At 35.4% G+C, this 17,144-nt stretch overlaps 6 protein-coding genes across 6 annotated transcripts; 3 read left to right on the top strand and 3 right to left on the bottom strand. All coding sequences in view use genetic code 12, as the record gives it.

Moving 5' to 3' along the window:
• Positions 1-380: 380 nt before the first annotated feature.
• J8A68_003141 (uncharacterized protein) lies at positions 381-1,574 on the top strand (the record flags this gene model as incomplete). The annotated part of the gene is made up of 1 exon (XM_049406965.1): positions 381-1,574. One exon carries the CDS (start codon positions 381-383, stop codon positions 1,572-1,574), a length of 1,194 nt encoding a protein of 397 aa, XP_049263541.1.
• A 783-nt stretch (positions 1,575-2,357) lies between these two features.
• On the bottom strand, positions 2,358-3,809 carry J8A68_003140 (S10 family peptidase; the record flags this gene model as incomplete). The annotated part of the gene is made up of 1 exon (XM_049406964.1): positions 2,358-3,809. One exon carries the CDS (start codon positions 3,807-3,809, stop codon positions 2,358-2,360), a length of 1,452 nt encoding a protein of 483 aa, XP_049263540.1.
• Positions 3,810-5,622: 1,813 nt separating this feature from the next.
• RFC2 (replication factor C subunit 2) lies at positions 5,623-6,705 on the top strand (the record flags this gene model as incomplete). The annotated part of the gene is made up of 1 exon (XM_049406963.1): positions 5,623-6,705. The coding sequence occupies one exon, from the start codon at positions 5,623-5,625 to the stop codon at positions 6,703-6,705; it is 1,083 nt and encodes a 360-aa protein (XP_049263539.1).
• Positions 6,706-6,852: 147 nt separating this feature from the next.
• On the bottom strand, positions 6,853-8,964 carry J8A68_003138 (uncharacterized protein; the record flags this gene model as incomplete). Its single annotated transcript, XM_049406962.1, has 1 exon — positions 6,853-8,964. The coding sequence occupies one exon, from the start codon at positions 8,962-8,964 to the stop codon at positions 6,853-6,855; it is 2,112 nt and encodes a 703-aa protein (XP_049263538.1).
• A 514-nt stretch (positions 8,965-9,478) lies between these two features.
• J8A68_003137 (tyrosine/serine/threonine protein phosphatase) lies at positions 9,479-12,835 on the bottom strand (the record flags this gene model as incomplete). Its single annotated transcript, XM_049406961.1, has 1 exon — positions 9,479-12,835. The coding sequence occupies one exon, from the start codon at positions 12,833-12,835 to the stop codon at positions 9,479-9,481; it is 3,357 nt and encodes a 1,118-aa protein (XP_049263537.1).
• A 2,480-nt stretch (positions 12,836-15,315) lies between these two features.
• J8A68_003136 (uncharacterized protein) lies at positions 15,316-16,020 on the top strand (the record flags this gene model as incomplete). The annotated part of the gene is made up of 1 exon (XM_049406960.1): positions 15,316-16,020. One exon carries the CDS (start codon positions 15,316-15,318, stop codon positions 16,018-16,020), a length of 705 nt encoding a protein of 234 aa, XP_049263536.1.
• Positions 16,021-17,144: the final 1,124 nt, after the last annotated feature.

Below are 17,144 nucleotides of genomic sequence, written 5' to 3'. Positions count from 1 at the left end.
GTCGTAGATCTCTTGATGGTTAAGAAAAAATTCAATTCCACCTTTTTTGACTCACAACACACACACTTTTTGAATTAATTATAACCTTATAGAGAGAGAGAGAGACAGATAGATAGTAACATCCAGACATAAAGAGTATAAGAATTTACTATTAGTGATATAAACACGTGACACTCATTACTACCACTCCAATCATCCCCCCAATAATATACCATATTCACGTACGCACAAGCACACAAGCAAACGTCACCAAATTTACAAATTTACCCGCCGTTTAGCCCAGAAAAGACAACCACACAATAAAACGCAATCCCCCTATAAGCATAACCCGCAAGTGCTGGTAACTTGTACTATACATTACACATATACATATACACAGAATGTCACAACAAGATATAATCACGCAAGTAACACCTGATTCATATGGAACTATACCACAAGTATCCTATGATGATAATGAAGATATTGATATTGATTATAATTCCAAAATACATTTAAATATCCGTGGTAAAGAATTTATAATCACTAGAGATGAATTAATGAGTTTACCTGAAAGCATATTATTATGTCTTTTCCCCAATGGGGTATTCTTGGATGTAAATGGTCAAATAATAACCAATTTAACTGAAGATGATATTGTCTATGTCAATTTTGATCCAGTTTGTTTCCAATATATAATTGAAGTCTTTCAAGAAGCAGCTAAGGATTTGGAAGAAATGGAACAACACCACCAACAACAGCAACAACTGTCTCAGGCGTCTCCTACTAATAGCTTCTTAAATATTCATAAAACTAATCATTCAGCAAATCAACAAGAAAATGTCTTACAATCAAAACCAGCTATAATTGTATTACGTGAAGATTTAGATTTTTATGTAATCCCTCCATTTTCCGGAATAAACAGTGAACAAATGAAACAATTAAAACTAGGAGTCTCAATAGAATTGCTCAAAAATAAACTAATATTCTCAGGCTTAGGATATAAGTTTGATCAAAATCAATCACCACATCAACAACAACATCCTACGAGCTCCGGATTAGGACCTGCTGAACAGCATCTTTTCGACATGCTATGTTCGTCAGGATTTGATCCTACAGAAAAATGGGGCTCAAGATCCCTTGAACCTAACAAATGCGTCATATCATCTCTTTCATTAATAAGATTGAAATCACCGCAGCCCCCATCAGAACCTGATTCACCTTCACTCACCCCAACAAATTCAAATACCGGTACTGCTGGAGGTTCACCCAATGCCAAACGCTCCCGGTCAAGAATAGCTCAATTGGCAACTAGCGCAAGTCGGGCCGCGTCTAGATCATTATCTTCTACTCCAACACTTCGAGCTAAACACCGTCATGTGGATACTTCGAACCAAACGAAATTATTGTTGTTTTGGAGAAAACCTGCGCGGAAATGTTGGTGGTCTGATTCCGAGGTTGAGATTGAGTTGGATGCTCCTGGATTGTTTAATGGGAATGAAGAAGTACAGAATGGTGGGAATAAAAGAATCGCTGTTAAAGTTCATATTCGCAGAGTATGGACGTTGGAGTTGTCGGTGATTGGAGTACTGTAGCTTTCGTTGTATTTTTAACTGTATTAATTGTTAAATTTGTATAAATTTATATACTTATGTAATCTTAAATAGCTTTTGATTATTATATATAAATCTTGTCATTATCTAACATGACGATCGTCTAACGTAGATTAATAAGAGGGAGCAACACGGTTGTAATCATATGAAAAGCATACAATTTTTGCAGTTTGTTTCCTCCTCACAACGGGATTTATAACACACGTAAGTATACTGTCAGTTAATAATGGAGGAGGACCACAAAAGACTTCGTAGTTAGGTCACTCTAAAGAGATGGGCGAGTTCTTAATAAGTAATACCTTTGAAGATCAGAGGCAGCTGCATACAACCTTATAAAGGTACAAACTTCGGAAAATTCTAAAATTAGATTCCGCATACAATGTCCCTCTTGAAGCCAACTACAGAAGCAATACCTTCTAGTGGAGCTCGAGAATGAAGTTAAACTTAGAGGCCGTGAATTAGTAAATTATATAAACTCGAATCAAACGTAATATCTCTATAATTTTATATAAACTAAATAAACTAAAACAAGGAAAATGTGACTCTTAAATACACAAATTAATAGTCACGAAGAACATAGAAAATAGGGCCATAATATAATAAATCTTCTAATATGGATCTAACCGTCATTTATTTCTTTTAATATTGGTATGTTTCATATCTTAATTCCAATAAACCAAACTCACGAGAAACAAGTTCCACGTCGCATTGCCATAGAACTTACACGTTCTTAGACATTTCGTTAGAATGTACTCAGCTAACTTTTTAAGTAAATGCATAGTCACCACTAATCCATCTATTGATCATATCCAATGCATTCTCAGGTTGGTCATGAGGAACCATATGACCAGCATTGAATACTCTTAAGAAAGTAAAGTTGTCACTGCTAGTAACATCTCCTACATGTCTGCCATCAACTTCCCATTTCTTAATTGGGGATTTGACGAACTTGCTATGTCCTTCCCATATCAATCGATTGGTCCAAGCTTCATTACCTAACCAATTACAAACAAAATCCTTGTCTCCAGCATAAATTAATACTGGCAAACCTTCTGCAAGCAATGCTTGAACATCCCTTTGAAAAGGTCTCATTACATCACTAGCAAAATTTTCATGAATACTGCTGTTGCACGTATTAAACTTTTCAACTTCAACTCCAAGAGCTTTCATTACTTCGGGTTTATTCAAATACTCATCATCATATTCCATTTCGATATACCCCTTATCGCCCTCCATGTCAATACGAACATCATACGGATTTCTTCCAGTCAATGCATAAGGGTTGAATTGTGTATCGGTACAGAAATTATCTGCTTCGATACAACTCCATTCCCATTCATTTTCATAACAATACCTGGTTAGCGAAAGACATATTGGCAAGGATTGTTCCATAGCACGACATTCATCTGAGGATAGTACTGCATCAGCACCACCATCGCCACAAGCCATTGGTTTATAGTATTCATATTGGACCAACGGATCTGTAAGCGGATTCCCAATCAAAATCGACGTTAAATTAAATGAACGATCATCATGTGATAATATTTCTGTAGCAAACGCCGGAATATAATGCCCAGCATAGGATTCACCGGCAATATGGAAATCTAGATTAGAATATTCCGGGAATTGTTTAAAGAATAGTTCCAAAAATGCATAGACGTCTTTCCCAGCAGTAACCGTTTCGTTTACCGAATTTGAGGAATGAGAAAATCCTACATTCACTGGTTGATCCAAGAAAATAACCGAAGCATTATTATTCCAACTGTATGGATTGTGTTTTGGATTTAAATTCTTATCAATTGAAGCAGGACCTAATTCAAAAAGTAAACCCATCATGGAAGAACATCCTGGTCCACCATTTAGCCAAAGAATAACAGGGTCATTCTTTGGATCATTTCTGCTCTCAAAGAACCAATAGAAGAAATGCTTATCTTCATCTTCAACATCCAAGTAACCACTGTATTGCTTGACTGTATCAATGCCTAAATCTTCGGGATCGGTGTTTCTAACTCTCAATTTATGATTTGGATGTCTCTTATCAAAGACATGATAATCGAATGGTCTAGAATTTAGAGTCGACCCGAGTCCCTCAAGTCCCCCCGAATTCATATCTCTAGCGTGTTCCTTAACAAGTTTGGGATCCTTTGTCGATAAAGCATATATCCCATATTGGATGGCAATTGCCCATAAAGCAAAGACTAAATTGATTATCTTCATTTTGTTTTGCTTCCACAAAAATATGCTTCCTGATGTTTCGAAGCAATCAAACTACATATTTATACTTAAGCGATGTCTTAAAGCCTCTATCAGGAGTGACGCTTATTCAAAATGTCAACAATTATTTATTCTAAGCGAGCTCGCATAATGGGGTGATCAAAAATGGCTTCGCTTAGAATAAGAATATTTTTGGATATTGACAATTTGGCATGACCAATGTAACCATTATTTTTAATCAATCTTTCATATTGTAGGTTAGGCTCGGGATACACATTAGATTGAAGTTGATTTTCCATTTTAGTAGTAGTAGATATTATATATTTTTTGCTTAGTTAATTGTTTATTCTATATACTTTAATTTCAAACTCTTTGAGACTCTGTCTCGTATTTGTATCATTTCTGTGAACTATGCTCATTAAGTCTAGCTATGCTGACAATCTCTTTCATCAGGTATCTGGTCTATAAGTTACTTTTAGGAATTACACATAAAATACGCGTTACCTCGCCTCATGACATACTTCGTATTTCTTCGTATTTCTGTCTGCTATTTTTAGCTGTTGCTATTTTTAGTTGCTTCTATTTTTAGTTCTTGTTGTCTTCTACATACAAACCAACCTGGATTACATCATTCTCATATACCAGCTAAGGTTACCAGCTCATACATCATAAGGAGTTTCTACTTCTGATTTAGGAGTTAATTTCTATAGGTCTCCCTTTCTGATAGCATTGTGATTGTAGAGAACCGTCAACAAGGTTCTGCTTTCCATTTTAAGATATTTGAAAGCTTTCTTGAATCCAATTTGGGTCTAATGTATCCCGCATGGGTAAATATGTAAATTAATTTTGTACAGGATGGTACAGTTAAATACTTTATTTAAAGTTTTCTTCAGGTTTTCAGTAAATTCTTGGCGTCTTCAGTTGATTGAATAACATATATAAGTAGAGTAAAAAAGGTAGGAATTGTAGGACAACTTAAAGATCTATTCCAAGAAAATAAGACATATTTCAGAATAATAAAAGCATGATCATACATAGAATAAGGGGCCCCCTTTTTGTATTGGTTATTTATGTGTATTCGACTATTTTATATCAAGCTTAATTCGCAAAATATTGAGTTAATATAGTTATTAGTTAGTTATACTGAAAGAGGATACAAATGCCCTAGGATGTATTACCATAGGCAAATTCTAGCCTATAGTATGGAAGAGAATACAAAACTGCAATAACTTCATTCTTTGCTTTCTTTTTTTACTTTATTAAGTTAATGTTGCAATAACGCAAATTGCAAAATTTTCAGAGGAAGTTAAAAAAAATCTTAATAATCCGCTTACCATCGGAGTGTAGATATTGACTAGAGTCATTTAGATATACAAAAGACCGCTCTCCCTCCTAGAATTATTTACAAACGCTGAACATAAACTTCATATACGCCGAATGGGCCACATTTATAATTAGCGGATGTTGACTCCCTTATAAAATCAGGGCTACCAGATGTGTAAGTAGTTAAACGTCACCACTAACACGTCACGTAGTTTTATTCTAGATTATACGTAATAGCATTCACATATACTTCATCTCGATTCTTTCATTAGTATATTTGAAATTTAGTTTCTAATCTCTTGTTTCTTCTTGCTACTTCTTTCATTTCATCAAAAAGTTATAAAACGCGTAATTAAAAAATTGTCTTCAAAACAATATTTTCCATCAACGCGCCTATGGCCAATGCTGTTAAATGAAAAAAAAAAATGGTTGATTCATCTTTGTCTTTATCTTCATCCATCCATCAACTAAATACTCAACAACATATCCTACAATGAATATCTTAATGGAAAACAAACAATTGGACCAATATCACCAAGAAAAACTTCATCATACTCCTTGGGTTGAAAAATACCGTCCCAAAAACTTATCAGAAATTGCATCTCAGGATCATACTGTAAAAGTCTTATCCCAAACCCTTTCAACAAACACAAGTTCAAATCTCCCCCATATGTTATTCTATGGTCCACCAGGCACAGGGAAAACATCTACCATCTTAGCATTAGCCAAACAATTATTTGGACCTCGATTATATAAATCTCGTGTTCTAGAATTAAATGCATCTGATGAAAGAGGTATAAATATTGTTCGTGAAAAAATTAAGAATTTTGCCAGATTAAATATCTCAAATCCAACTCAAGAAGATTTGGCTAATTATCCTTGTCCTCCATATAAGATTATCATTTTGGACGAAGCAGATTCAATGACAAATGATGCACAATCGGCTTTGAGAAGAACAATGGAAATATATAGTGGTATAACTCGTTTTTGTCTTGTTTGTAATTATATCACCAGAATAATTGATCCAATTACATCGAGATGTTCGAAGTTTAGGTTCAAATCTTTGAATAATGTTAATGCCTTGGAAAGATTAAGATATATTTCTCAAGCTGAAGAATTGAAATTACAAGGGGATGAAGTATTAGAAGAGATTTTAAATATTAGTGGTGGGGATTTGAGAAAAGCGATTACATATTTACAATCGGCCGCCAAATTATCAAAATCATTAGAAAATGAGGTCGATGATACTTCTGAAGCAGTGATTACGGTTGCATCAATTAGGGAGACGGCGGGGATCTTGCCAGACGACATCTTATGTCAACTTATTACCGTTATAAAATCAGGTCAATCTAAACCAATCATTGAATACGTGAATGATATTATATTACAAGGATGGAGTGCCCAACAATTAATTGATCAATTGCATGATAAATTGATCCTTGATGATAGTTTATCTTCATTGACCAAAAATGAAATTGCAAAAATCTTATTCAAGATTGATAGTCGGTTGAATAATGGTACTAATGAACATATCCAATTATTAAATCTTGTCTTACAAATATCTAGAACTATATAATAATATATACACCTTCTCTACTAAAACTCAATTAATTAAATGGAAGTATAAAAAATCATGCAATTTAAAACTAAATACTATATATATATAAACAAAATAAAACTTATCACTAGAAACCAAATATACATACACACATCAAACTCATCATCATCTACGTTGTTGTTGTTGACCGATCTGCTGACCACTCTGCTGACCACCTTGTTGACCTTGTTGAGGTTGCCCTTGCTGCTGTTGCTGTTGTTGTTGTTGTTGTTGCAAATGTGGAGGCAACCCCATATATCCAGGCGGAGGAGGTGGCATAAATCTAGGATTGAATCCTGGCGGAGGTGGACCACCACCCATTTGTGGATGTGGGAAATTATGCCCATGTGGAGGAGGTGGCATAAACCCACCAGCGCCGTTTGGAGGTGGAGGGAATACACCCGGGGGAGGAGGAGGATGATGTCTGCCACCAGCTCCAGCTTGTCCTGGTGGAGGGGGGACTCCATAGGGGAAAGGTGGCATACCTGGTGGGAATTTTCCTTGAGGTGGGGGTGGTTGTGCTCCTTGTCTCATCCAAGGTGGGATTTGACCTTGGAGATGCCCACCTCCCTGGAGCTGCATTTGATTCCGTGGTAATTGTTGTTGTTGTGGCACTTTACCAGGTTGTTGTTGCTGCTGCGCCTGTTGTTGTTGTTGCTGCGCCTGTTGCTGTTGTTGTTGAGGTGGCTGCTGTTGCTGCGCCTGTTGTTGTTGTTGTGGATGCGGTGGCGAAGGTTTCTGAAATTGCTGTTGTTGTGGCTGCGGCTGAGGCTGTTGCTGTTGCTGTTGTTGCGGCTGTTGTTGTTGATGTTGTGGCTGTGGTTGTCGTTGTGCATTGAATAAAGCAGCTAACCCATTCTTTGGTGGAGTTGTATTTGAAGCAGATTCTGGAGATCCTTGACCTGGCTTCTTATTCAATAAAGACATAAAGAAATTATCATTAGAAGCCATACCACCACCTTGCACTGGAGGTCTACCTGGAATTTGTCCTTGTGATGGGAAATGAAGAGGACCTGGAGGAGGTGGTCCTTGTTGTTGTTGTTGTTGTTGTTGTTGTTGCAGTTGCTGCTGAGGTGGTCCCTGTTGTTGTGGGGGTCTTTGTTGAGGTTGCTGTGGTTGTTGTTGTTCTTGTTGAGGATGAGCACCAAAGAATTTTGAAAATCCTGGTGGCGGGCCAGTTTTAGCATTGGCTGGAATAGTAGAACCAGGAGCACTTGCACTAGTAGCTGGCTGGTCTTCATTCTTATTTCCGGGAGTTTGATGGAAGAATGACGAAAATCTAGAACTTCTTGCAGCTGCTTCATTACTAGCATGTTCACTACCACTTGGAGTAGTTCCATCTTCACTAGAAATACTACCCTTGTTAGATTCTTCAATTTTTGGTTTTACAAATGAGAAGAAATTATCAACTTCATTACCTGCATGTACTGCTTGTTCAGATTCATTTTCATGAGTAGTTTCTTCATCAATAAATTCACCATTTCTTTTACGCTCTTGCATTCTCATTTTCGATTTCCATTTTTCAAAATCTTCAACTGTTTGTCCCATTCCCATCATCATTCCTTCACCACCACCGCCACCAGCTGTAGCTCCTGTACCTGGAATATCATCCCATTCAGGCTCTGCTTCATCTTCATCATTGATCTCGGGTTCATTTTTAAACGGTTTACGTTCCCAAGGTTCATTCAAATGAGATGATTGTTGCAGCTGTTGCAGACTCTGCTGCAGCTGTTGTTGTTGTTGTTGTCTTCGGTTATAACTATTTCTCTTTTGATGATGTCTGCCACCTGTTTGGTTATTTGGATTATAATCTTGCTGACCTGGTTGTTTTGGGATTCTAAATCTCCAGAATGATTTATCTGGTAATTTATCTGAATCCTTAAAACTAATATTATCGGGTGAATCTCTTAATGTTAATAAATATTCAATTGTATAAATCATAGGCAATCCTTGCTTCTTAATTGGAATTGTATTGATAAATGATGATTCTTCCTCTGGTTGGAGTAGTGAGCTTGATTGTTGTTGTTGTTGGGATGACTGTGATTGTGTTTGATCTAAATCTGGAGTTGATTCTTTGGCAGCATTGGCAATTGCTGAATCTAATAATTTGGATAATGCACTACCTGGTTCTAAGTTATGAATGGATGATGTTGGCATGGTTGTTTGTAGTGTTGAAGATGAATTATCTGATGATATTTGAATGATTGATGGATCTTCAAATAAGGGATTCTCTGACATCTTTGGTTGGTTCGTTACTTTCTGTTTTGTTCTCTAATGTTATTTTAACCTGTTAAGGTGTTGACTTAATAATAATTGATCAATTGATTGGTGGATTGGAATATCCTCCTTGTTCTCCTTTTGAATTTGTTTAAATAGCTAGTAAAGCACTAGTTCCTTGTGATTAATAGTTCAATGGTTGGTTTACCAGTAATTGGTTAAAAGTAAATTGAAAACTAAAAAAATCTTAAATAAAAAAAATGTCAGCAGCAAAAAAAAATTGTTTTACGAAATATTTGAACATTTGTACACGACCTAATAACCAATGCCCTGAATCAGACCCTTGCGATGGCTATTTTACATCTACATTACTACTACGATAATTCTTTCTACTAATAAATAGAGCAATCGGGATCTAGTTCAAAAACAAGTAATAATAATTCTCTCTCTAAATAAACAAGTATAAAAAATGTTTGTTTCTCTCATCANTATAAAAAATGTTTGTTTCTCTCATCATTATCATTTCAATCATTATCTAATTATTCAAATATGGAACATTTAATCTCATAATTTCCCTACACATAATAAACCAATCAATATCTCTTAAATAATGAGTTCCATCAATAAATTTCCCTTCACCAATTGTCAATTGTTTCATCTTAACTTGTTCTTCCCATTTAAATAATTCATACATAAATCGTAAATTTGGTTGAATAATAATATTCAATCTTCTAACTCTAACATAAAGATATGCAATTGATAAATTAACCATTAATCGTTTCATAACTTCCGCAATTACAACAGTTGCACTTCGACTTACACCAACTCTACAATGAACCAATATCTTAGTTTGACCATTTGTGGATTGGTATTCTTGATTAATGAAATCAAGTACATGGGGTAATGCAAGGGTTAATTCATCAATACCATCATCTTCTAAATTATTCACCTTCATAACTGTTGTCACTGAAGTATGATGACGACGGGGTTTGGTCCGGCCATGATGAGTATGATGATGGTGATGTTGACTAGGAGGTGGTGGATCAGGTCGTGGAGCAATTTCAAATATTTCCAAATTTCCATCATCTAATTCAGTGACTTTGATATCATTATGTTGACGGAATTTATATCCATTAAGCCATGGAACAGTTTCACCTACAGAAATGATTTTTTTGATTCCTAATTTATTCAATAATGTCACACACAGGGCATGTTTTAATGATCCGAGATATAAATAAGGTAAAATCTTTGATGGAATTGATCCTTCTACTTCATCTACCCAATCTGACATATCAGCTCCACCACCGGATCCTCCATCTAAATCATTCAAATCTGAATCATAATTCGAACTACTTCCATCCTCATCACTACTGGTAGCACTACTATCTTCTTGATCCTCTACTATATTATCATCATCATCGTCACTATTTTCAATATATCCTAATTTCAATTTATCTTTCCCAGTCTTAGAACAAATACTCAGTGGACTACCTCCAGTCCCCTTCTTGCCTAATAATAAATCATTCAAATCTGCACTTGAAATAGTCTCAACCAGTCCCCAATTCATATTCTTCTTCACCACAGGACTAAATTTCCTCAAAATAGGTTCTAATTTCTTCAATATAGCAACATCACTAGAAAAGATATAAAACGGTCTTCCATAATCCAAATGTAATTTCAACATGGCATCGGCTAAACTTAAATTCAAACAATACATCAAATAACACAACACAAACAATGAAGATTCAGTATATCCATCACTACAATATATCAAGCAACTTAAAGCCGAATCGGAAGTGGATGATGAATATAAATAGATTAATTTACATGTGTTCACCAAAGATTCGAGTGTTTCTGATTTACAATCACCAATACCTAATGATCCTGAAGGTGGAACTGATAATACATGTCGTTCCGATTCCAGAGTCCTGTCATGAGATGTAATCGAATATGTAAACAAGAGTTGTGATAATGTTGCCATTGATGGGAATTTCGCATCGGCATGACAATGAATGAATAGGTTCCAATTGGATACTAATGGGTAAGTAGTAGAACTAGAATCAAGATCTGGATGAGTTATGACATGTGAATGGTCGGGGTTGTTGTATAAATTCTTCATTTCGGACGGTTGTGGACGAGATGTGACTTTGTTGTGATGCTGGGAATGAGATGACGTGGTGGTGGATAACCAATCCCATTGATTTCCTGCCCATACATTCTGATGTAATTTGGTTGCAGAGGACATTTTTGAGGTTTCGATCTTTTCCAAGGCTGGGAAATCGACATTTGCAATTAATGATTTGAGATTATGCTGTTTAGCTAATGGGCTTTTAACTCCAGGGATTTGAATCCCGTCATCTGAAAATATGAAATCATCACTTGTTCCGAGTAATTCAGTTAGATCTTCATTCAATATAAATACATTATATTCCTCTCCCGTACTTCCTAACCCATCAGCTTGATCCACTTTGGTTTCGTTTCTTTGTGCTAACCAAAGTATTCTCGCCATTGATTCTACATTAGTGTTACCATAGATAATAAAATCAGAACATGTCGATAATTTAGCAACTTGAATATGAAAATTTCTTAATGAAATTCCTCGATCAGGATCTAAATTTTTGAAAATTGGTAATACTTTTAATTTAACACAATCATTCACTAATAAATCAATTAATTCTTCATTATCACAAAATTCAATTGGAATTGTTTTTTGAATTATATTTTTAATTTCTAATTTTGATACATCTATTTTATGTAAAATTTCCGATATACCCACCGTATTCTTTAAATTAATTAAATTGGGATTATCATTAGTAATACACATCAAGAATCGGATATGTTTTGGTCTTGATAAATAATTCAATTCATTAAATACGTCTTCGCCTTCTCCGCCACTCTCACCTAATCGATCATATAATTGCTGTTGTTGGAATAAAAAGAATGATTTCTGAGCAAAATTCTCGGGATTTAATCCATGTAACCAAGGAAACATCTTACTTGTTTTCGGTAATGGTGAATTAAAATACCACATAAATATAAATTTCAATTGTTCTAAAGTTATAGTTTTAACCGGGAATGCAAATGTATCATATGAATAATGAGCTAATGATTTATAAAATATTGAGGATGACACAAGTGGAGACTCAGAATCCATATTAAGTCTAGTAGTTTTGATAAAATCGAGATCTGGTTGATTTGATGTAGATTCACATTCTTGACACTTTTCATTTGTTGAATCATCGGGGTTATTTAATACTTTTACTCTTGCTCGATATCTATCCCGTTCATATATTGTATCATTCGAACCTGAGGAAGTTCGTTTAAATCGTGGACATGATTCTGAACATACAGCCATGGTTGTAGTAGTCGGAGTGATGATAGCAGTAGGAAAAGCAACAGTAGCAGAATCAGTAGCAGCAACAGGAGCTGTCGTAGTAACAGTTTCGGTAACCATACTAACCGTACTATGAATAATAGGAGCGGGAGTAATATCAGTCGTATGAGAAATTGTTGTGGTTGGCTGTTGTTGTTGTATTTTAGAAGTCGTACTTGAAGAAATTGTGGGGGGAACTTTCTGTAATTGTGGATGTGCGGCGCTACTGAATAATTGTGCGGGTGATGATGAGCCAAACAATGGACCGGCCAGTATCGGCGATAAAGAAGCCGTATGAGTCGGTACAACAGTTGATGATGATGATGTCTTCTTATCGATAGATGGTATAGTGTTAACCGCTGAAGTAGTAACAGTAGTGTTAGTAGTACCTGTATTGGAAATAGGAGATATTAATTTGTTGCCAGTAGCAACCACACTGGCAGCATTTGAAGTATCGCTCTTTAGTGATGACAGTGACAGTATCCGAGGTATACTTGCAGTAGCTGTAGCAGTTGTCATTGTATCGATTGCTTGTAGGTAGTAGTAGTGGTATCTGCTATATTAATTAATATACTTTGATTATTGAAATTCTAAAACAGTTGATTCTAAAGTTTATAATTCTAAGGCGTTTTTGTTTTTAATAAGTTGAATATTAAAGTAACCACTAAAGTATCAAGCAGTGTTTATGAACCTTCATATATACACACTGATATTGATACTTATTGTTGATACTAAGTAAGTAAGTAAGCAGTAGTAACTAATAGTTGAGATTATTACTTTGCTTTTAATTGTTGTTTAAAGATAAAGAGACAACAAAGAAAGAAAGAAAGAAAGATAAGTTTTTTAGTTGTTTACGAAATTTACAGTTTTAAACGAATTTAATGATCAAAAATTTAATTTTAGATTTTAATATTAATTAATTAATTAACTTAAGAAATTTCTTTTATTCGAATTTGATATTTCAAATATCGACAATCACTATCAAGTGACTAGCTGAAATTGACGAGTAAATATAAAGAATACATTGTATTCAGTTAGTGGGTCTACGTTGAGACGTTACCTTTGTTATCTCGTGTTTAAAGTATTAAAGTATATGCAGTACTAACTAAAATAATTTAAGTTATTGATGTTACAAGAATGAATCAAAAAGTCCCTTTTTCTGATTTGCCCCTCTCTTCAGTAATCGAAGGTCGATTAGGTTTCTTCTTTAATAGTGGAAGAAACTATTACGTTTAGTTAAACCTCGATTAGATTCTATGCAATTGTTGTTTAGCAAGACAATATGGTTTGGACATGGTTCTAGATACCCCATTCCTTTGACAAATCAGCCTATCTTAAACCTGGAGAGAGAGATCAATGTGGCAAATTCGGAAAACGAAGAAACGTGGTACTACTTTTACGTGCCATAAAAATATGTGTTTAGAAACTGGAAAGGTCGTCACAAGACCAGGGGTAGACGAGTGGCTTGAGGTTAGTTTGGGGTTGTTAGCATTAGTATGCGCTTATTTACAAAGGTCGTGTGCAACAAGGTTATGAGCCAACGACTGCCTCGCTAACTACTGTCATCCCTTTACACCTATATACTTTATTCTAATGACTGTGTCCGAAAGACCGTGGTGGTCAGTATTTAAGCATTTCTCGTAGCTTCAGAAATTACACTACGAGTTGCAATTATTGGAGATTCAAGTCACATACAACCACCAATATTAGTGGGAACGAGATAATTCAGGTGATCGAAAACTTTGTAAGGCCAAAGAGTATGCAGTATAAGGACATTGAATGATAAGCCATTTCGGGATGCATAACTCTATGAGTTTGTATACTAAACCACATTTCAAATGTAATGAGGTTGCACAACAAAGTTGGAACCGCCTGGTGTACCAGTATTACCACCCAAGTGAATCGATGCTACTGAAGGGATGCTTCTAATACCACCACCGCGGAAGCCCGCTATCTCGCCGGACACGGGCTGATACGGGCCATCGTTCTAATTAGATAAAATGCGTGAGCGATACCCGACTTATGTTTATGAAAAAGAAATAATTTCTGTTTTCAACATGGTAAAAGACTCATCAGTACATTGAAATGAATCGTGGGTATTTAATCATTTATGGGGTATAATTATTTCTTGGTATAACTCGGTTCCATTCCGTTTTTCTTGGAAGACGTAGGCATTACATTTTCATGGCGGGTTTTCGAAACTACCACATAATGTTCACCATTCTTATCCTATGGTACATTTGCTTCATTACAGTCTCGAATACCTGATTCATTATTGTCTGTAGGTGGTTAGGTAAAGTTAATTAGTTTAAAGTTGCCAACGAAATTGTTGCGAAAGAGTTGCAAAAAAAAATCTGTCAATCAGAAATTATGAAGCTTATTTAATAAATGATGTAGTTACAAAACTCCTTTCAATATGTCATAACATCTTTTGATTACATGCAGTTGTATGTCTATGCTTCCATATTACATAGAAATATATCAAGAAGTTTTCGTTTGCATAGAAAATTCTGTCATTATTTTCTTGGCCTTTTTCTTTGACTTTTGACACAGTTACAGCCAGCCAACCTCCCAATATTCTTCTAGTCTATCTATCAAGAGAACAGTAATTGTCTAAGCTACTTATTTAACCGTATTAAAATACAACGGCTAGAAACCTGATTTATTAATTCCCTTAATTGGCAGGAATGGAGATAGCATTTTGAGTGTGCACAACAGAACCAGACTCTGTGGTAAAAGAGGGATGAGTCTACCATATGATGACAATCCAATAATGCCAAGATCATTCCGGAAAGTAAATGGTGTTCCGAAAAAACAGAAATTTACCAACTAGGCAACATTCTATGCATCTGGTGTGTGGCGGGCCTGCCTTGACTGTCCTTCTAGAAAAATGGCTTGTTTAAAAACCTGCCATTTGCACCCAAACGATTCAATTCCATTTACAAAAAAATATAGAATCCTTACTTTCTCAAGATATTCTACAAAACAACAACCTAAGTATGAATAAGTTATTTTTCTTAATTTCATTGACAGTCTTGCAATTTCAAATTGCTCAAAGTGCTGCTATTCCAAATGACGGTGTTGTTGCCGCACCTGACCAAACTATCTCTCTTGTCGGTGGATACATTCCTGCTTTAAAGCGTGTTCCAACCAATCTCGTTGCTGCTGTTTCCATTGAAACTAATGCTGTTGTCGGTGGATATATTCCAGCGTTAAAGCGTGTTCCGACTAATTCCTATACAACTTCAGCTGTTACTGCAGCTGCTCAAGCTAATGCTGTTGTTGGTGGATATATTCCTGCTTTAAAGCGTATTCCTAGTGCCGCTGGTGCTGTTGCTATTCAAACTAATGCTGTTGTTGGGGGATATATTCCTGCTTTAAGACGTGTTCAAAGCAACAGTGATGGAGTTGTTGCTGCTACTGTTGTACCTGCAGCAACTGAGGAAGGAGTACAAGCTGTAAGTGAACCAGTAACTACTGAACCAGCAACTACTGAAGAAATCCCACAGAAAGATTCAGAAGGAAAGGAAGAAGCGTCAGAAGATTCACCTGCTCTGGAACCAGAAGTTCAAGTAGAAACAGAAGTGACAGAAGAAGTAGAAGAAGCAGATTCTATTGCTGTTAGTAGTGCTAACAAAGGGTCATCCATGAAAGATGGTACTGGATGGGCACTTGTTGTATTTTTTACATACCTTATTCTTTAGTTGATTTTTTATACCACATAAACTTATGATAATTATGATTTAGCTTACTTTATTACTTTCCTCCCTCTTCTCGTAAATAATAACTAGACAGACTGACTGATCAGGATCTGCGTATCATTGTCAAAGTGCACGTGATAGTCCTGCGTATAAAGTTGGTGGTTGGTAGGAGCTCTAAAGGGTTCAATAGTTATATTTCAGAGGCAAAGGCTACCAGGAAATTTGTATGTAGTTTTGAGAGATTAACGAAGGAATTATGGAAAAGAATCATGATAAAAGACCAAGTTTTATTTTTGCGTGCTATACCCTCAATAGTGCATTAAATGTACACTAGATGTGACCATTACCTCCTTTAATACCTGATTTATTATTGTAGGTTGGTGATTGATAAACAGGCTTGATAGTTTATGGTTGCCAACAAAATTGTTGCAAAAAAGGTTGCAAAAAAAAACTGTCGATCTCAAATTATAAAGCTTAAAATGTATACAAAAATCCATTAAATATGTCATAACGTCATTTGATTGCATTTAGATGCACGTTTATGCTTCCATATGCTTTAGAAATGTAAATGTACAAACCAAGAACTTTTGGTGTTCATAGAAAAATCTGTGATTATCTTCTTGGCTTTTTTTCTTTGCAAACCATTTTAAGTAACATTTACATCCAGCCAACCTCCGAAGTTACTAGACTATCTATCAGCCAATTGCTTTAGCTAAACGTATTTAACCTTATTAAAATTCCATGACAATAACTCTGATTTATGAAGTCCCTCAATTGGTCCAGATGGTTTTAGAATTTGAGTGTTCCCAACAGTCTCTGTGGAAGAATAGAGATGATCCTATCATACAAGAGTAATTTAATCTTGCCAAGAATATCTCTCAACCGATGTTTCATCAAGAAGAGAAATATGCTAATTAGACATCATTCTTTGCATCCAGTGGCCTGTTGTCCTTGGCTGTTCCCCCCTTGAAAAATGGCTTGTTTAAATAATCAGTCAGTTGCATCCAAAATGATTCTCTCCCTTTTCCAATTCTTACTTTCTGAATATATCATAGAAGAACAGCAATCTAAGTATGAATAAGTTATTGCTATTAATTTCATTGATATTCTGGCAATTTCAAAATGTC

The sequence above is a fragment of the Hemisphaericaspora subhashii genome (assembly GCF_019202705.1).
Source record: "Hemisphaericaspora subhashii strain CBS 10753 chromosome Unknown scaffold47, whole genome shotgun sequence".
Classification (NCBI taxonomy): domain Eukaryota; kingdom Fungi; phylum Ascomycota; class Pichiomycetes; order Serinales; family Debaryomycetaceae; genus Hemisphaericaspora; species Hemisphaericaspora subhashii.
This window is presented reverse-complemented; position numbering and strand designations above follow the sequence as displayed.